Source organism: Bubalus bubalis, chromosome 10 (assembly GCF_019923935.1).
Source record: "Bubalus bubalis isolate 160015118507 breed Murrah chromosome 10, NDDB_SH_1, whole genome shotgun sequence".
Lineage (NCBI taxonomy): Eukaryota > Metazoa > Chordata > Mammalia > Artiodactyla > Bovidae > Bubalus > Bubalus bubalis.
In genome coordinates this window covers 78,058,143-78,079,098 of record NC_059166.1, presented here as the reverse complement: position 1 = coordinate 78,079,098, position 20,956 = coordinate 78,058,143, and the positions used below count along the sequence as shown (strand labels likewise).

The 20,956-nt window shown below is 41.5% G+C and overlaps 1 protein-coding gene and 1 non-coding gene across 3 annotated transcripts in view; both read right to left on the bottom strand.

Annotated features, from left to right (window-relative positions):
- The window catches only part of TPD52L1 (TPD52 like 1), a 92,427-nt gene extending 90,623 nt beyond the window's left edge, over nucleotides 1–1,804 (bottom strand). Inside the window, exon 1 of one of the 2 annotated variants that reach the window (XM_044924450.2) lies at nucleotides 1,560–1,804. Coding sequence is in view for 1 of the 2 variants with exons in the window: in XM_006049324.3 (XP_006049386.1) it covers nucleotides 1,560–1,578 (19 nt within the window). In the remaining variant the exon portion in view is untranslated. The remainder of the gene's footprint in view (nucleotides 1–1,559) is intronic. The other variant, XM_006049324.3, reaches the window with a different exon arrangement.
- A 1,156-nt stretch (nucleotides 1,805–2,960) lies between these two features.
- TRNAG-UCC lies at nucleotides 2,961–3,035 on the bottom strand. The gene has a single exon. It is a non-coding gene; the product is annotated as a tRNA-Gly (tRNA).
- Nucleotides 3,036–20,956: the final 17,921 nt, after the last annotated feature.

Sequence of the window (20,956 nt, the reverse complement as noted above, 5' to 3'; positions counted from 1 at the left end):
ACTGCAAATAATTCTCATTGGCAAAGCAGGTTGGAAAGCTCCAGCTGTTCCTACCTGCTTCAGTTTAGGAGTGAAGGCCTCCAACCTGATCTCAACTTTTGAATTAGACTAAGGAGCTCCCCAGGGGCTTCCCAGGAGGCACAGTGGTAAAGAATCGGCCAGCCAGTGCAAGAGACACAAGACATAAATGTTTGATCCCTGAGCTGGGAAATTTCCCCTGGAAGAGGACATGGCAAGCCACTCCAGTATCTTGCCTGGAAAATTCCATGGACAGTGGAGCCTGGTGGGCTACAGTTCATGGGGTTGCAAAGGGTCCAACACGACTGAGCACACAGCACACACAAAAAAATTCCCCACCCTTGGTTGCATTCTCCTTTCCTATTTAGATAGACGGTGAAGGAAAAATACTGGAAGCAGCAGCTTTATGGATAGGATCTTGGCTGATGGAAAGAATGAGGATGGTTTGTACTGTTCAGACCATTGTAAGCCTGGCAGCCAAACCTGTTGGGTGACTCCAGACCCAGCATCTGCCAAGTCGCTCTCATGTAGGAGGACACTTAAGCCCCTAAAAGGGGAGCACATAAGGTCATGAACCTCATCGTTTTTTAAACTTTTTAAACGGGGCTCTTATTTTATTTAAAAGCCTACATAGAATTTCCCGTGGAAGAAAGGTGGTGATGATTGTTCTAAAGCCCGAAAAAGGCTGAACTCCGCATTCATTCATTCTCGGCATTGCTCCCAAGAGAGACTCTATAGAGTCAGACTTCCCACCAGTCTCCTGCTCCACATTCGTCCACCTCTGCTTCTTTACATATACCATTTACTTCCATTCTGGCACGATTCCATCGGGATTCCCTAACCCCTCTCTGCTGGCGACCTCAAGACACCAGCCTGCCCTCGGTGAAGCCCTCTCGGGCTCCTGGAGCCAGCGACCCCCGGAGCTCGAAGGCCCCGCGCGCCAAGGGAGGCAGACGTTGCCCCCCGACCGAAGGAAACCGGGACGCTCGCGTCGAGCTGCGAAAATCAGCGGGCGGGTAACGCACTCCCCGGCCTCGGAAGGCAGGTCCCCGCGCTGCAAACCCCTCGCGTGTCCAGGAGACCCGGGGTCTCCGCGGAGGTAGCACCTCGGCGCGCGCTGCGCTCAGCCCGGGATTCGGGAGGTGCAGGACACGAGCCCACCGTGCACTGCAGGAGTCGTCGCGACCCCTCCCTGCTCCGGCGGGAAGAAGGGGACGAAAGGCGTTCTCCGGACCCTGCCCAACAGGTCCTGCGGGTGCCCGCGGGGTGTAGGAAGCGCGAGCGCGACTGGCTGGGAAAGAAGTCGAGCAATCCGGGGGCGCGTTTCCTGTCGAGGGTCCTCTCCACTGGTCCCCAGCCCACAGCACATCCTGAGTTTGGGGGAGCAGGAATTGTCCCGCAGGCGCGGGGAAGAGTAGAGTGGTGGACACATGGGGTGAGGTCACCCATCCGCTCGGCCGGGGAGCAAAGTTAGGTGATGAGGGGAAAGGGCCTTTGGGAGCCCTAAGGCCTGACCCTCGGGGCGATCGGCGACCACTCACCTCGAGCCTGCGCCTCCATAGTAGCCGACTTCGGACTGAGAGTGGCGGGGACGCCCGGCGCCTGGCGGAGAAGCAGCGGCGGTGCCGGATCTCGGAACGCAGCTGGCCACGTCCTCTCCCCGCACGCGTGTAGCGAGCGCGGCGTGGAGGGGGTGGGGGCCGAGGGGCGGCCTCCGCTGCCCGCTCCGGGTTACCTCCGCCCCTTCCAGTCTACCTGGCCCAGACCTCGCGGGGGTGCAGCCCACCGCTGGGCGCCACCTGCCGGCAGATTCGGGCATCGGGCCGGGGGCGCGCGCTCCGGGCTCAGGGCGCGTGCTCTGCCCAGCGATGTCTAAAGCCGGCTTGAGGTCCGCGGTGCTTTCAATTTTCTTTTTTTTTTTATTTTTTTGTAAATACATTTATTGATACCCACTTTCTATAGTTCATTGAAATAATCCACAAACATAAAAATATTTTTCTTTTGGATATCACCGAGGTCCAATCGACCGAGGTCTCAATCGTCAGAATCGTCTGCCGGTTCACAGACCCGAATATTGATAAATCATTAAACAGTGGCCCTTATACACTCAAGTGGTCTCTATGGCAATGGAGCATGTAGGGTAAAATTATGTATACGTTTAAATCAAGGAAAAGGGTATCAATCGTCAACAAAGAGAAACGATTAGGAATCAGTATCCTAGGTGAAGAAAGAACCACTGTTGACACTTGGTGTCCGAATACTGGAGATGAAAGGGTATGTGTATTATGTGTGTGTGTTTATGGGACAGTTTCTTGTGAATGCCGTTGCTGACCAATGGCAAGATCCATGGGCTTGCAGCACAGGGGGCCAATGCCCTGAAGAGGGGAAGGAAGGGGGCTTTACAATAAGGGATACAGTGGTAGGTTCCTCTGAACCTCTGGACTCAATATTTTTTTGTCAACTGATTAGTATATAACTTTGTTTGATGTGTGTTTCTGTTTAAAAATACCTCATTTAATACATACTGTTCACTCATTAATATTGAACACTCCCAGCCCACAGCACTATTAAGCTTATTTAACTTAAGAAACGTGAACAGAACTTCTGAAGCTTATTTAATATCTGCATTTCTCCCTAAGTCACAGACAGCCTTCAGGCACTTAGAATACCCCATGGCTCTTCAGCACTAGGCTTGGTGCGTGCGTGCATGCGTGCTAAGTCCCTTCAGTTGTGTCAGACTCTTTGCGCCCCTAGGGACCTCAGCCCTTTAGGTTCCTCTGTCCGTGGGATTCTCCAGGCAAGAATACTGCAGTGGGTTGCCATGCCCTTCTCCAGGGGATCTTCCCAACCCAGGGACTGAACCCATGTCTCTTAGTCTCCTGCATTGGCAGGTGGGTTCTTTACCGCTAGCACCACCTGGGAAGCCCCAAAGATCAGCCTGCTGCGTTGGCTGGGGATTGAACCCAGGTCTACTGCTTGGAAGGCAGCTATGTTCACCACTATACCACCAACTAGGCGTGGAGGCCTTTTTAAATAGTAGAACTAACCTTCATTTTAGCCTTCATTATAGTCTGTGAGAAGGGCACTTATGTACCATCTGAGAGTTGAAAGAAGAAGGTGGAGGTTAGCCTTTGATTCCTTTGCTAGGAGGTAAACACCAGTCCTCCTAACTATTTCAGGGCTCTGCCCTTGTCCAGGAGGGACCATGAAAGTGCTCTATTGATTCTGGTATCACACATTTTTGTAGGGAGGCAAATTCACAGATACAGAATCTGCCAATAAAAAGCATCAACTGTATAATTTTTCTAATCTGAAGCCCACGGGCTGTACCTGTAGGTTGATGAAGCAGTCACATTTTTGAGACAAAAGACTAGAAATTTACATTTCTGTTCCCAGCCTGACCTGACCTGGCAATGTGACCAGAAAGCATGGCAGGGACTAAGAAATATCAGCTCCTGGCGCACCTCCTCAGATCTTTAGCTGTCTCGGTAACTTTTCCTCCCATCTATACCATCTTCATCTGCAAAATACAGTGTAGTCTTTACTTACTTTTTGTCTTGAATGATTTGCTGTATTGCTCAGTTGTTTTTATTTTTTTGTCCTCTCTTAGATGGTAAAGTCTGTCAGGGTCCAGTGTGGGTCTCTCATATTGAAAGTGTGAAAGTGTTAGTCACTCAGTCACGTCCGACTCTTTGTGATTCCATGGACTGTGGCCCTCCAGGCTCCTCTGTCAGTGGAATTTTCTAGGCAAGTGGGTTGCCATTTCCTTCTTGAGGGAGTCTTCCTGACCCAGGGATTGAACCCAGGTCTCCTGCATTGCCAATGTGGGTCTTTATACTGAGCTTCTCATTGCCTGCCAAAGAGCCTTATACAGATTCATAGCTATAAAATGATTTATTGAATAAACAACTAACTAGTAGTTTCTATAGTTACTCTCAGAATATAGTCTAATAAACATTAAGAGAGACATATTTTTGCTTGAAAGAGGAACACTCATAATTGCCTGGAACATGTATAAACACATCAGTGTTTCTTGTTATATTGAAGAGGTCCCTGATTTGTAATCATTGCCATTAAAATGCCTCTATAGAACACCAAGCATGGCTTTTAAATGGTTTCTGGAGATATCGAACAAGGATGTGCCAAAGGATGAATCAGAATCGGTGATTAAATCACTTTTTAGAGCCTATTTCATTGTTCCGGTCCTCTCTACCCTGGAGATTAAACAACAGGTTAGAGTTGACTCCTAGCAGTTAAAAGGAGCTAAAAATAGTTAATGACTTTCCACCTTGAGTCATCTAAACTTCTTCTAAGCTCTGACTCATTTTTCTGATTTACAAAATGTTAAGGTCTGCCCTCTTGATGTCTTCTATCACTGTTCATAATAAGGAAATATTGATATTGATTCAGAAACAGCTACTGAAGGTCTTCTATGTGCGAAGGACTGTGCTATATACTAAAAGTACAGGAAGAGGCATGACCCTTTTTACCCAGGTTGTTCATGGACTCATGAGAAGGCAGATGCTTTATAAAGCAGTGCAGTATAATAAGAATATAATATAATACAATAAAAATATAATGTAATATAAATATAATGTAATGCAGTACAGAGTTAAGCCAAGTATGCACCTGGGCAAATAAGGGAGCTCTCCTAACTCAGATGGGGGAGGAGACAAAGGAAGGTTTCTTTGAGGATGCTTGCCTCAGCTGAGTCTTGAAGGATGAAGGAATTAACCAGGTTAATGGTTTAGTAAAAGGAGATTGTGTTTATGTCCTCCTTTTTCTTGGCACTTAGGATGGTGAATTTCCTTCACGTCTTTAAAGCTAAGGAAAACAGCCATCTTCACCCCTGTGTACTTTGTCTCTGTAGATAATCCACCTGAAAAACAATGGGTGTGTGTTTGGTTATGTTAATGAAAACCTGTTCACTCCTCCACAATTGATCTTTCTTCAGAGGTAGAGATGCTGTGGGAATCTTACCTGGACAAAGGGATGGTATACCAACAGTCTTGCCTAAATAAGTTCCTGGGTCACTTAAAACTCCCCAGACCACACTCCGACCCGGGCTGAGGGAGCCCTTGGGAGATGGGCAGAGCAGAGAAATTTGAGGTACAAATAGGAAAGGACAGATAAATTATGCCACTCTGACTGTGATCCTTACTAATACACTGAAGAACATGCTTTTTAAAAAAAATTTATTTATTTATTTTAGTTGGAGGCTAATTACTTTACAATATTGTGGTGGTTTTTGCCATACACTGACATGAATCAGCCACAGGTGTACATGTGTTCCCATCCTAAACCTCCCCCCCCCACCTCCCTCCCCATCCCATCCCTCTGGGTCATCCCAGTGCACCAGCTTTGAGTGCCCTGTTTCATGCATCGAACTTGGACTGGTGATCTATTTCACATATGGTAATATACATGTTTCAATGCTACTCTCTCAAATCATCCCACCCTTATTTTCTCCCACAGAGTCCAAAAATCTGTTCTTTACATCTGTGTCTCTTGTGCTGTCTCACATATAGGGTCATTGTTACAGACTCAGAGGGTAAAGTGTCTGCCAGCAATGCGGGCAATCTGGGTTCAATCCCTGGGTCAGGAAGATCCCCTGGAGAACGAAATGCCAACCCACTCCAGTACTCTTGCCTGGAAAATTCCATGGACTGAGGAGCCTGGTAGGCTATAGTCCATAGGGTTGAAAAGAGTTGGATATGACTGAGTGACTTCACTTTACCATCTTTCTAAATTCCATATATATGCATTAATATACTGTATTGGTGACTTTCTTTCTGGCTTACTTCACTCTGTATAATAGGCTCCAGTTTCATCCACCTCATTAGAACTGACTCAAATACATTCTTTTTAATGGCTGAGTAACATTACATTGTGTATACGTACCACAGCTTTCTTATCCATTCATCTGCCCATGGACATCTAGGTTGCGTCCATGTCCTGACTATTGTAAACAGTGCTTTGATGAACACTGGGGTACATGTGTCTCTTTCACTTCTGGTTTCCTTGGTGTGGATGCCCAGCAGTGGGATTGCTGGGTCGTATGGCAGTTCTATTTCCAGTTTTTTAAGGAATCTCTACACTGTTCTCCATAGTAGGTGTACTAGTTTGCATTCCTATCAACAGTGTAAGAGGGTTCCCTTTTCTCCACACCTTCCCCAGTATTTGTTGTTTGTAGACTTTTGGATAGCAGCCATTCTGAGCAGCGCGAGATGGTACCTCATTGTGGTTTTGATTTGCATTTCTCTGATAATGAGTGATGTTGAGCATCTTTTCAAGTGTTTGTTAGCCATCTGTATGTATGTCTTTGGAGAAATGTCTGTTTAGTTCTTTGGTCCATGTTTTGATTGGGTCATTTAGAACATGCTTTTGATGCCTTTTGATGAAAGTACTTTCGATGAAAAGTACTAGCTATGTAACTGGAGGGGGCTTCCCCAATGGCTCAGCAGTAAAGAATCCACCTGCAACGCAGAAGATGCAGGTTCAGTCCTTGGGTCAGGAAGATCCTCTGGCGGAGGGCACGGCAGCCCATTCCAGTATCCTTGCCTGGAGAATGCCATGGACAGAGGAGCCTGGCGGGCTCAGTCCACAGGTCGCAGCGAGTCTGACACGACTGAGTGACCGAGCACACAGGCACATGTAAGGAGGTAGGTTCTGTGCGTCTCCGCGCCTGAGTTTCGCTATTTGTGGTGTTTTGTGGCAGGATGCTCTCTGCAGTGTTAATTAATGTGTTCTTTCCCTCCTATCTTCTGGGGCCAGAGCAGTGTTTCCCAGCCCACTGGTGCACCCTCACAACACAGGGAAGGGGCTGTGAAACATTTCCGACCACCTGGCCCCCACTCTGCAGACGTTTAGATTCGAAAGCTCCCTAGATAATATTGAAAGCTTTCTAGGTAATATTGATATGCTTCCAAGATTGAGAATGACTGTTTTAGAAACTGTCCACAGTATCTGAAGATGAATATATTAATATGTATATATATATACATACACACACACATAGGGACATATATTCACTATAATTATTACTAATAATTATCATTGTTCCTAGAGTGTAAAATCAAGCACAGATATCTAAAATATGGTAAAGCCACAATTTCAACCTAAGTCTATCTGATGCTAAAGCTTGTGTTTGAAACTAAAATTTAAATACTTAAAGGATATGAAAATTTGAGCTTTCAGATTAAAAAGTCACCACCTGGGTAAACAGAGTATAATGAAAAATAAATGTGAGCAGACAAAGCAAGAATTTTCTGTCCCTCCTTCCAGGGGAGTTGGGGAAGGAAGAGAAGTTTGAAGAAGAGCTTAGACATAGGGCTGTCTGTGCATCTCACCCCGTCCTTCCCTCCTCCCAGCAGAGCAAGGAGACTTGGCCCTGACAATCCCCTGGGGAACTCTGATGTCCAAATAGCTTTGAGAAATGTTAGGATAGAATGGGTATCACCTTGAATTTCCCATCCTTCCAAGTGGTGTAGGAAAATATCAATGAATTTCCTTATACCCCATATGAGATATATTTATCCCTCAAAAACTCCTCAATAAATCGATCATACTATGTAAAATCCTTTACAAAAAAACCTAGTGTACAGATTTTGCTTTTTCTAAGTTCCTCCTAAATTTCTAAATGTGTTCTCTGGGTCATAAATTATGCATAGATGTTCAAAGAATTTAGAGGATAAAGGTACTATTTTTTCCATTGAAAAGAGGCATATTGTTTAATTGTACCCTGAGGATTAGTATACACAAATACTAAAAGTTACTCCTTTAGACTTTAAAACTTTAAAATGTAGAATCATTTTAAAATATCAATCTCTAAAATACATTTAAAATGTATTAATTTTCTAAGGTCTTCTTAACCTCAACACTGTTGCCATTTTTAAAGTCTTTAATTGAATTTGTTTCAATATTGCTTCTGTTTTACATTTTGGTTTTTTGGTCATGAGGCATGTAGGATCTTAGCTCCTTGGCCAGGGATCGAACCTGCAGCCCCCCGCAATGGGAGGCAGAGTCTTAAGCAGTGGACTGCCAGGGAAGGGCCTGTTGCCATTTTTCACTTGCTAATCCTTCCTTGGGCTATAGGATGGGTAGGAGCTTCCCTGACCTTTGCTCACGAGACACCAGACACCAGTAGCAACTCTTCGGTTTGAGCAATCAAAAATGTCTCCCTGTTGTCAAATGTCTTCTGGCAGGCCAAGCTGCCCCCAGGTAAGAGCCATGACTTTATTTCTTGAAGGTGATTATGAATAGAATCATATGAATAGAAATGCTTACCCTGGGTGGGTAAGGAGGCCCCCACAGTACAGGGAGGCTTCCCAGGTGGTGCTAGTGGTTAAGAACCCGCCTGCCAGTGCAGGAGACAGAAGAGATGCGGGTTCGATCCCTGGGTCGGGAGGATCCCCTGGAGGAGGGCATGGCATCCCACTCCAGTATTCTTGCCTGGAGAATCCCATGGACAGAGGAGCTTGGCAGGCTACAGTCCATAGCGTTGCAGAGAGCCAGACATGACTAAATCGACTTAGCACACACCGTATAGGGAGGGCCTCTGGGCCTAGCAAGAAGGGGTTCTTGCCCTTCATTTCCACACATAGCTGCTCTGGAGCTTTCCTGTCATCTTCTTCCCTTCTCATCAGTCATTTCTTATCTGCTGCCTAAACAGACACAGTGGTCCAAAAAAGGACTAAGAAGGGCTTTATCTGGTTCCTAAAGAGAGAGGGCAAGAGGAGGCAGAATGATCCCAGTGGCTTTTCTCTGTACGTCTGCACGAGGAAAGTGCTAGAAATCCATTCTCTTTCTTGAGGTCGAATGGGTCCATATCAGTTCTGCCCAGGTACACACACACTTGACCTTCCAGTGACAGCATTCTTAGCCCAACCTCTTTTCTTGGGAGATGGATAACAAAGAGGATGGGGAAGGCATCACTTATATGGGTCTTCAGGTTGGAATGTGCCCATCAGACACAAAGAATCCGAGACTCTGGCAAGAAAGAAGCCTAGTCCTGCACCAGTCATTTGAGAGGTAGCATCACGCTTCCTTGATAGCTCAGCTGGTAAAGAATGCTGGAGACCTAGGTTCGATCCCTGGTTGGGAAAATCCCCTGGAGAAGGGAAAGGCTACCCACTCCAGAATTCTAGCCTGGAGAATTCCATGGACTGTATAGTCCATGGGGTCGCAAAGAGTCGGACACAACCGAGCAACTTTCACTCTCACTTTCTTTCATTTGGTTTTCTTAGATTTTCAAAACCTGCAGTTTGCCAAAGTCGGCTATTTCCAGGCTGTTTGTATCTTCTTGTTTTTTGATTTTGGGGGGTATTTTTTTTTCTCTGCTTTGTGTTTTAACATTTTATTTTGTATTGGAGTGTAGTCAATTAACAATGTTGTGATAGTTTCAGATGAACAGCGATGGGACTTGGCCATACATATACACGTATCCATTCTCCCCCAAACTCCCCTCCCATCCAGGCTGTCTCATAACACTGAGCAGAGTTCCCTGTGTTATACGGCAGGTCCTTGTTGGACCTTGTTGGTTATGTGTTTCTGTTTAGTGCTTGTTGTGTTTCCAAAAATGTTCAACTCTTTCAGTAGCACTAAGAGAGAAAGGGAGTGTGTTGCCAACTAGAGCTAGGCCAGCACAGGACATGGCCAGGGTGATGAAAGCATGGAAGCTCCAAAAGAGGCACAGAAGGACAGGATGAAAAGACAACGTCTCTACTACACAGCCAGTTCTCTCATTATTTGTGTTTTTCCCTCATTCCTTGGAGGATTTCTGATTTGTTTATTGAAAAGTACAATTTCATTACAAAAGGCTCCAGAACGGCTTGTTGCTGGTGAGGTGGCTCTTGTAGTTAGTGGCTGTGTATCCAGTGGCTGTCTTTGTCAGGGTTTGACCTCTAGGTAAATGGATATGACCATGCCATTCTTGTAAAACAAAAGCAGAAAGGCAGGTATGGGCCATGCTTTTTTGAATACAGTGTACACTCTGGCTTCATTGTTTATAAATGACATTGAAAAATTAGAGAAAGGTTAAGTAGAATGTCACAGAGATTATTGATAAGGTCCTGAGGGATAGTTTTACAGGAGCCAGGAGGCTCATTTATTTGGTTTAGCAGAAATCTGGATGATATCTTTTTTTATTATTTTTTTTACTGAAGGATAATTGTTTTACAGAATTTTTTTGTTTTTTGTCAAACCTCAACATGAATCAGCCATAGGTATGCATATAGCCCCTCCCTTTTGAACCTCCCTCCTATCTCCCTCCCCATCCCACCCTTCTAGGTTGATACAGAGCCCCTGTTTGAGTTTCCTGAGCAATACAGCAAATCTTAATAACAGTCCACATCTGTTGTCTATGGCCATAGGATAGATCACAGACAACACCGCAAAATAGCAAAGGATTGTTTCATGATGACGATCGCTGTTTTCTAAACTTCAGAGTGACTTTGGCAGCCTGAGATCATCTAAACTGGGTCTTAAGTAAATGTTATAGGAACACAAATTGATCATGAAAACTGCAGTAGGTCAATAAGAACATGTCAGTGTAACCTCTGTTACATGGGAGACGCGTGTGTGCTCGGTCATGTCTGACTCTTTGCGAGTCTATGGACTGTAGTCCACCAGGCTGCTGTGTCCATGGAATTTTCCAAGAATACTGGATTGCATTGCATTTTCCTCCTCCAGGGGATCTTCCTGACCCAGGGATCGAATCAGTGTCTCCTGAGTCTCTTGCACTGCAGGCAGATTCTTTACCACTTGAGCCACAGGGGGAAGCCCCTCTGTTATACTAGTTTATGTCAAATTCAAGGACCTGGCCTGGTAGGTAGGCTTGTCTTAGTTAAGACTCAATCAAATTAGCTCTGCTAGGGATGTGAATGAGTGAGTAGAATTAACTTGTGGTTTTACAAACTATAACATGGAAGAAAGCAATTTAAAATTGATTTAAAGTACTGTATATAGCCCAGTATATTTTATATACACTGTGTAGTGCCAACATATTTGTGGAAGAAGAAAAAATAAACCCCAAAGTAATTAAGAACTATTTTGGATTTGAAAAATTCTTAGAAGTACTATAAACTTCAACTGTTCAAATATTCTATTAATTTAATATTGCAGTATTGAACAATTTGAATGAAAATGAACATATATGAAAATTATTCAGGAAAAAACATTTTCATGAGCTGTCTCTGAGTTCTTGTTTTTTTGTAGTTAAGTCTTCTTCATGAATGAAGAGAAATCTGTTTCTCCGGGGAACTTTCCTATTGATGAAGCAAATAGTACAGGAAAAATTCACAAGTCAAATATATCTCATGTAATATTGTAATAATTAACTTAGGAAGTATTTACATTTTACATTCACAAAATTCAAGCAAATACATTTTATGTTAAAAAAAACTTTAAATTTTCTTTTGTTGTTCATATATACATATTTGTTCTAAGTTCATTTCAAATCTTTTAAAAATCTACTGTGAAAATCTGTGAAGTGGTTTTATCAAGACTAAACAATATGTATGTGGTTTAATTTCTGTAATATCTATTCCATCCCATTGATCAGCATATCTATCCTTAGGACAACACTGCAGAATCTTAACAGTATTTTATACTAAATTGCAAATCTGCTCAGGAACAACTTCTAGCTTGTACTTCCTCAAATGTGTCTTGGCCATACATAGCTCTTTATTCTTTCACATACATTTTAGAATTAGCAAGACAAGTTCTATAAAAACTGATACTAGAATTTTTATCAAAATATCATAGAACCTATGGATAAAGTTAAAGAAATTTGAATCTCCCATCCATGACCATAGTAACCAACTCCATTCATTTATGTCTTTCAGTATCTTTCAATTAAGCTTTCAGTTCAGTTCAGTCACTCAGTCAGGTCCAACTCTTTGCAACCCCATGGACTGCAGCACACCAGGCTGCCCTGTCCATCACCAACTCCTGGAGCTTGCTCAAACTCATGTCCATCAAGTCAGTGATGCCATCCAATCATCTCATCCTCTGTCATCCCCTTCTCCTCCTGCCTTCAATTTTTCCCAGCATCAGGGTCTTTTCCAATGAGTTAGTTCTTTGCATCAGGTGGCCAAAATATTGGACTTTCAGCTTCAGCATCAGTCCTTCCAATGAATATTCAGGACTGATTTGCTTTAGGATGGACTGGTTGGATCTCCTTGCGGTCCAAGGGGCTCTCAAGAGTCTTCTCCAACAGCACAGTTCAAAAGCATCAATTCTTTGGTGCTCAGTTTTGTTTATAGTCCAACTCACATCTATACATGACCACTGGAAAAACCATAGCTTTGACCAGACGGACTTTTGTTGGCAAAGTAATAACTCTGCATATTAGCTCTCTAGGTGAGTCATGGCTTTTCTTCCAAGAAGTAAGCATCTTTTAATTTCATGGCTGCAGTCACCATCTGCAGTGATTTTGGAGCCCCCCAAAATAAAGTCCGACACTGTTTCCACCATTTCCCCATCTATTTGCCATGAAGTGATGGGACCGGATGCCATGATCTTAGTTTTCTGAATGTTGAGCTTTAAGCCAACTTTTTACTCTCCTCTTTTACTTTCATCAAGAGACTCTTTAGTTCTTCTTCACTTTCTGCCATAAGGGTGGTGTCATCTGCATATCTGAGGTTATTGATATTTCTCCCAGCAATCTTGATTGCAGCTTGTGCTTCATCCAGCCTGGCATTTCACATGATGTACTCTGCATATAGGTTAAATAAGCAGGGTGACAATATACAGCCTTGACCTTTCCCAATTTGGAACCAGTCTGTTGTTCCATGTCCAGTTCTAACTGTTGCTTCCTGACCTGCATACAGGTGTCTCAGGAGGCAGGTGAGGTGGTCTGGTATTCCTATCTCTTTAAGAATTTTCCATAGTTTATTGTGATCCACACAGTCAAAGGCTTTGGTGTAGTCAATAAAGGAGAAGTAGATGTTTTTCTGGGACTCTCATGCTTTTTCCATGATCCAACAGATGTTGGCAATTTGATCTCTGGTTCTTCTGCCTTTTCTAAATCCAGCTTGAACTTCTGGAAGTTGATGGTTCACTTACTGTTGAAGCCTGGCTTGGAGAATTTTGAGCATTACTTGCTAGCATGTGAGATGAGTGCAATTGTGCCTGAACATTCTTTGGTATTGCCTTTCCTTGGGATTGGAATGAAAACTGACCTTTTCATTAAACTTCACCATATTCTTAATAAAGTCTTTGAACTTTGTTACATTTATTCCTAGGTTCCTTGTATTTTTTGTTGAGTCTACACTTTATGAAGACTGATCTTCCACTTGGCTCCTCATTTTTTGTAGTTAGAAGACCTTTTTTTTTTTTTTTTAGTTTCTCTCTGAGTAGAAATAAGAATCTGCATGTGCTTCCAAGGTAGCTTACTTCCCCAGACATCTTCTCATAATTCACTCCTGTCCTATATCTCCCCTACTATTTTTTAGCCCCTTTTCTTCATTTAAAAAGTGTATTTAACATTTTTAATAGTTTAAGAATATTTATATTTTTTATTGTGGGATGGTATTAGGATCTCTGGTCTATCATATTATGAGAATTAGAGGTTTTTAGTTGCCAAATATAAATTTACTAATGCAAGGTTTTCTCATTCCTAGTTTTCCTAATTTTCTGATCTTTGATGAAGCAATGACTGCACATATAAGTATTATCCTATTGATCTAGGATGAGCTTATAAATGGGCAGAGTGGACAGGCAACCACTTGGGGTGTTTCGTGCTGTGCTGTGTGCTAAGTCACTTCACTTGTGTCTGACTCTTTGCGACCCCATGGACAGTGGTCCTCCAGGCTCCTCTGTCCATGGGATTCTCCAGGCAAGAATACTGGAGTGGGTTGCCATGCCCTCCTCCAAGGGGTCTTCCCAACCAGGGATTGAATCCCCATCTCTGATATCTCCTGCATTGGCAGGCAGATTCTTCACCACGACAATACAGCTCTTTGCTAAAAATTACTCCTAACTCTCGATGATTGACATTCTCCCACAAGGCAGTTTTCCAGATAACTTAAAAGGCAGTTGTTAAAAAGCAAACATGTTCTTACAAATGGTTAATATCACTAATTTATGATCATATATATATATACATATATGCACATACCTTAAAAGGGAATTAGGACCCTGTGCTTGATGTTTTGTTTGGGATGAGTAAACAGAATGCCACCTTGAAGGGATGATCCAGCTGGAATCTCAAGAAAATGGGAGTTAGGAAGCTTGGCCAACAAGACCAGCCACGTTGAACTGGGGGATTAATTCTGGGAATTAGTTATAGATAAGGTTGGATAAATTAGTGGAACCCAAGGAGAATCCGGAGTACCAAATGGTTCATACTATCAGGCTCTTGTTTTAATTTTCATTTTGAAAAATAAAACCCAAAGTAATAGTATTAAATTAATATTAACAATGTAATTTTAGACTGTTCCACAACAATACAATAGTCATTCACATATGCATAAAATCTCTTTGGAGAGAAGTATTATCTTCATCCATCTTTCAGACAAAGAAACTGGCTTAGGTCAGACAGCTAAGAACTATGGAGCGGGACTATGAACCTAGATTAAATTTTCAACTTGTGTTCTTTTTTTTTTTTCAACTTGTGTTCTTAACATAGACTCCAGACTGCCTCCTCGTTTCTAATTTTCTTTCCCTCCATTCCTTGGAACAGTTAAAAATATCACAACCACAGTTCATTCTATAATAGTATTAGGGAATAGTCAGTGAGCATATAAATTAAAAACAAAATTTAATTGATTAAATTCACCTGAAATAAATGTCACATAATATCAATGGAAGAATTTGAAAAGAAGAAAAAATTATGTTGACTTTCTCTTAAAAATATTGACTTACCTCTGTATCAGGATGCTTCATTTTCTGCATATCCAATGGTGTCTGTTACCCAATCACCTTTTTCAGAAGAGAAAGAAAAGGGCTGCTGTATTCATGAGCTGGGTCAACAGTTTAAAATAGTCACTAGAAAAATGAACAAAATTAACACAATCTGACAAGCTGCAGGAACTCTCACACAATGAGACATTTCAAACCAGTTCGATAAGGAAAATGAGTAATTATTCCCCATAACTGTCAAATGAGTAGAGCAACTGCTCTAAATGCTGGTTAATAAAATCAGTTTGAGAGCAAACAGGATCCATCAACCTGCTTGAATAATTCAATATCCTCTGGAAAAGATTTTCCTCCCTTTTTATTCCTCTTAAATATTCAAGGAGTTTTGCTTTCTACCTTACGAGATTTTTTTTTTTTTAATTCCACCTCTTTCTATCTCCGACTCACTTTTGCCAAAACACTACCATTCACTACATACATACACTCACACACAGTCTGGTTTTGATAACTCATAATGATAGTAAGAGCCACAACTGATTTGTATTTCATAAGCTAAAGTATTCCACCTCCATCTGTCATTTTCCACAAAAGCAGCAAGAAACCTTTAAAGTACACAAAATAATTATTCAAGTAAAAAAGAAATACTTTTTTTTATAGTTTGTTACTTTTTAGCATCTAGTATACCTTTTATTCTATCATCATGATTATTTTCTATTACTCAGATATATTTACTGTTGTACTAATTTCTTGGCATGGAATATTTTTCTGACATTCTAAGAAGTCTCTTCTTCTGTCCTTTCTTTTTATCTCTTAGGTTTTGTCATTCCTTCCAATAAGCTCCATTACTTTATTTAATTAGTCTCTTTTTCTTCTCAGGCATAAATTACTGCTTTCAAATTTGTACTGCCCTAAAATTATTTTTCACTATTATAGTTTAAAATTCATGACATACGTAGTGATTATGTTGTGTTTTCTACATGTACTATGGGTGATTCAGGGCTTCCCTGGTGGCTCAGACTGAACAGAACCCACCTGCAATGCGGGAGACCTGGGTTCGATCCCTGGGTTGGAAACTTCTGGCGGAGGGCATGGCAACCCACTCCAGTATTCTTGTCTGGAGAATCCCCATGGATAGAAGAGCCTGGCGGGCTGCAGTCCATGGGGTCTCAAAGAGTCAGACATGACTGAGCAACTAAGCGTTGCACATGGGTGATTCAGCCATAATCTAACACATTTGGCAGCCTCTACTTTCTTTTTCTCTCAAGTTAGCCACCATACTGTTACCGATGATTTTTCTGAAATACAAATCTAATCATGTAATTACTGTCTTTATAAAAAAGGACTCTCCATAATCCCAGGGCATTTCTTACTTTTCTCACAAGACATTTCAAAATCTAAACGACTCCGAAGATCAAACACGGTTACACATCTGCATATTACCATTTTGCTGCTGCTGCTGCTGCTAAGTCGCTTCAGTCGTGTCCGACTCTGTGCGAACCCATAGACGGCAGCCCACCAGGCTCTGCCGTCCCTGGGATTCTCCAGGCAAGAACACTGGAGTGGGTTGCCATTTTCTTCTCCAATGCATGAAAGTGAAAAGTGAAAGTGAAGTCGCTCAGTCGTGTCCGACCCTCAGCGACCCCATGGACTGCAGCCTTCCAAGCTCTTCTGTCCATGGGATTTGCCAGGCAAGAGTAATTTGGAGTGGGGTTCCATTGCCTTCTCCGATTGCCATTTTAATTTCCCCTTAAAGTTTTACAGTGCTTGTGACAACCTCTGCAATAAAAAAAAAATATTGTGTAATTTGGTTTAACTCAGCTTTTTGCACACTTGACACCACACGCACGCGCCCGTGCACACACACACACACACACGCATTTTCTTTTTGAGAGATGGTGAGAAGTATTTACTAAAATCTCGGAGAAGGCAATGGCAATCCACTCCAGTACTCTTGCCTGGAAAATCCCATGGATGGAGGAGCCTGGTAGGCTGCAGTCCATGGGGTCGCTAAGAGTCGGACACGACTGAGCGACTTTACTTTCAGTTTTCACTTTCATGCATTGGAGAAGGCAATGGCAACCCACACCAGCGCTCTTGCCTGGAGAATCCCAGGGACGGCAGAGCCTGGTGGGCTGCCGTCTATGGGTTCGCACAGAGTCGGACACGACTGAAGCGACTTAGCAGCAGCAGCATGGAACTCAATGCTTGGGAAAATAATGACTCTACAGGAAAGGATTCCCTTTTCTCCAGGACACAGGAGGCCGACCCTGATGTGGCCACGCCCACCTCTCACGTGGACCTCACTTCCAGCCGCTGGCAGTTTCTGCCACGAGGCAAGTGCTTCCACAGCCCTCTGCATTTACATGTACTTAAATCTCTGTTCAAAAAAATCCTATGTCCTCTTGTCCATCAAACTAACGTCTCATAATTCTTTAAGATTCACTTTTTTAACCCTGCATATAATGAAATCTGTTGATATAAAATGAGGTTTCTCAAGTGTTGTATGAGGTATAATTCTGGTTGGCACCCAAATTACAATGTTCTATGTTAATAGTTATGTATTTCACAGATGTTAAAAACATATTGCTTTAATATTTATTATGATAGAAAACTGGTTTAGGAAATATGTTGATTTTCCCTTAAGAAATAGGTCAAGTTAAATTAAAATATTAAATAAGTAACAGGTCTTTCGGATTGACAAAACCGTATGTAAATAATAGTTTGAGGAAATAACCGATCTAAGCTTAACTCTACCGATTCAAAATTGCAGTGCCCGATACGAACACCAGAGGGCTCCAAATTACAAGCTCTATAAAACAAGCATGTAGAAGAACTTGGTTCAGAGGCAATAAATCCAATGATGATAACAGCTATCATTTCTTGATTATCTATTTTATATTAAGCATTTTTTCTAGGCAATTTACATGTAAACTATTTTATTCCTCACAATATCCCTTGAAATGAGCTATTATCTCCATTTTATAGATGAAATTATTTCTGAAAATAACAATGTTTTATTTTGATTTGATCTTTTGAATTTAACATTATTCCATGCATTGTGTTGAGCTTTGATATAGATCATCTTAGTCATAATTTTCAAGAGCTCTGAGAGTTAGTTTATATTGCATTCCTTGTTTATAGATGAAGAAACTGAGGCTTAGAGAGTTTAATTTGCCCAATATTATATGGTTAGGCAATTCTTGGTGAGGTAAGTCTGTCTGAAATTAAAGCCTCTGATTTCATGAAGTCAAAAGTTTCTCAATCATTTCACAATGCATCTTTCTCTTCATGTCCATTAAATATATAGCATTTAGCATTTTCATTTCACCTCTCCTATAGCAGTGTGGTATTAGGTTTAAGCGTTAAAAGCAATCATCATGTAAGCTATAAAAAAGTTGATATAAGTGTTGAACACTTACTACAATGTTCTTATGTTTATCAGAAAAATAAAGCAAGGGAAGGATCAACTTAAGTAAATTCACCTTTGATACTAAATTCAGTTGATGATACAATGAAGTAACACGTAACGAGGTAAGAATAATTTAACTAACCTAAAGTCATTGTTAGCTACATGACTCTGGGTCATTTTGGAAAGGCAAAGATTAAATATCTTTGTATCAGGACCAACAGAGTTATATACTAAAAAAGAACAGGAGAACCAAAGAGAGATTCCAGGGTAATCACTTTCATTATTATGACTTTAATAATCACATCTTGGTTCAGCTAATACTTACGCCGCTAACAGCATTTCACCAGCAGCTGAAATGCTGAACTCAACAGAGTGTTTCCCACAAGAAGCTTCTATTTCAAGTTTATTCTAAAGTGGAAACATCATGAAAGAAATTTAAATTGTGAAATTTTAAATGTAGTAATAGTCCTACATTAGGATATTTACCAATAAGTAGCCTGGGATAAATGTAAATAGAATTTATGTTTGGCTCCTGACAGAAAAGATAACTGCAGAACTGAAGCACTGGCTTTCGCAGAAGTTTTCTCCTTTTGTATGTTCTGGCCCTTTGAACTAATACTTTTCTGTGACAAGCTTTGCTACCTTTGGTAACCAGATCATCCTTTAGATTGGTTGAAACTTGTGGATCCAAAGTTATAAGTAAGATCTTTCAAACTGCAAGAAGTTATAACCAATACAATGAATTCAGTAATTTGAATTTAGCCCCCAAATGGCTATTTGAATGTTAAAACATGCTTTAAAAAAAAAATCAGGAACTTTGAAAGAATTGGAGGGCTACTTGTACTATGTGTCTAGTCCTCAAAAGTCTGAGAAATTTCATGTGTACACCAGTCAGGCCGTAACAGATTGTCATATGGCTACTATCTCAGCTAGGCTCTTTTCTTTCTTCCCCACTTAATCTGTGTTTAGGTAGGTGGTGCATTAATGTTTTACTGATGCTTTCAAGTTTATTCCTTCATACAAAGGCTCCTATGATAGTTTCTATTTTGAAATCAAAATAGTACTACTTTTAAATTTATTATTATTTTACCAAAATTGTTTAACTTACAATTTACAAGTAAGTGAACCCTTTGTCATGTGTGTCTGTGTATATGCAAGCACATGCATACACACACACATCATACAGATAGTGGTGGCATGCTGGCAAAGCAGCTCTCCGCCCCACTCCCACTAAAGAAACAAACAAAAATCCTCTGATATGTAAAGCCTGCCAGTTTCTGTAGTGCAAAACATTCACGTCTTTGCTGATTTGAAACTCCTAACTTGATATTACCGAACGTAAAGTCTGGAAGAGAAGAACGTAATAGATTCTCGAAATCCGATGGACGCCAATGTCAGGACGTGCACACACGTGCGTGTGTGTGTGTGTGTGTGTGCGTGTGTGTGTGTTGTGTATCAGAGGCTAATGGGATTAGCCTAACAAATTGTCTTGGTTCTCCTCTTTGTTGGTATGTTTATCCCTAGAACGCCGCACTGTTACCCCTTAAGCTCTCACGTCTCAGCCCATCCTTTGTCTTCAGCTGCACAGAGGCAGTCAGTTGCTGGCAAGGGCAATCTGACAGCTCCTTCCTCCGATTTCCATCTTGGGAGTTCTCTGCTGCTTCATTGGATGCCCTGCAGAGACTGCTGAGCCCTTGAGATTCACGTACATGGAAGTATGAGGGAGTTTTGTTCCACGGAGCAACTCTCAACTAATGGGAATCAGAACAGGTGGATAAACATCTCCTCTTCTGTTTTTAGGGTGGACAATTTGAGAAACATTCTACCTAGCTCTTCAGAGGGACTTTGAGGATTGATTGAGGCGGGGTGCCCGCAGAGGCAACAGTGCCTTGATAATGCAGCCTTTGATAAATCCACTCTTCTTTCCTGTTTCATTCTCTCAGCTGCTTGCTTTTGTTTTTCAGATTCACATGCCAGAATAAACTATTACCTACAAGCAAGATCTGATCTTGGTCTCTGCTGTTTTGGAGGGCACAGCCTGAGACTCTACGCCTATTACTAAGGCAATATGATGATAATAAGCTGATGAAATGTAATCACTGTGAGCAACACCAAATAGGTTATTAGTTAAATTTTTGTCTACAAAACACTTAATTTGCTTTCTTTTTAGCTTAACTGCAAATTAAAACCATTTGGCTCTTAATTTGTAACTTCTAGTTAAAAAAAAGTTATGTGATAAAACCCAAGTGGCCTTATAAAAAGTAGAAAATAGTGGCAATACAATGGTTTATAAAATCAATTGCCTTGGGTTTCTTCTATTTAACATTTATATATATCAGTAAACTATCAGAGACCAAGAAACATTTACTTAATAAACTAGTTCTTCTGCCCACATTCACAAAATATGAGTTCTTATAGTCACATACTAGAAGAAATACGCTTAAGAACAGACAAAATTCTTATGCAATGTTTAAAATGGTTATGGAAACAATTGTCATAATAACAAAACATGGTGATTCTGCTGATTTTCATGAATAAAACTTTAAAAAGTTAATAATGAACTCAGAAGGTAATTTTAATCCATATACACTGAGTAGATTGGAATATACTCTTTTTGGCTTAGGTTTGAACCATTTAAATACGGTAAGACAGCTATTCTTGATTTATGCA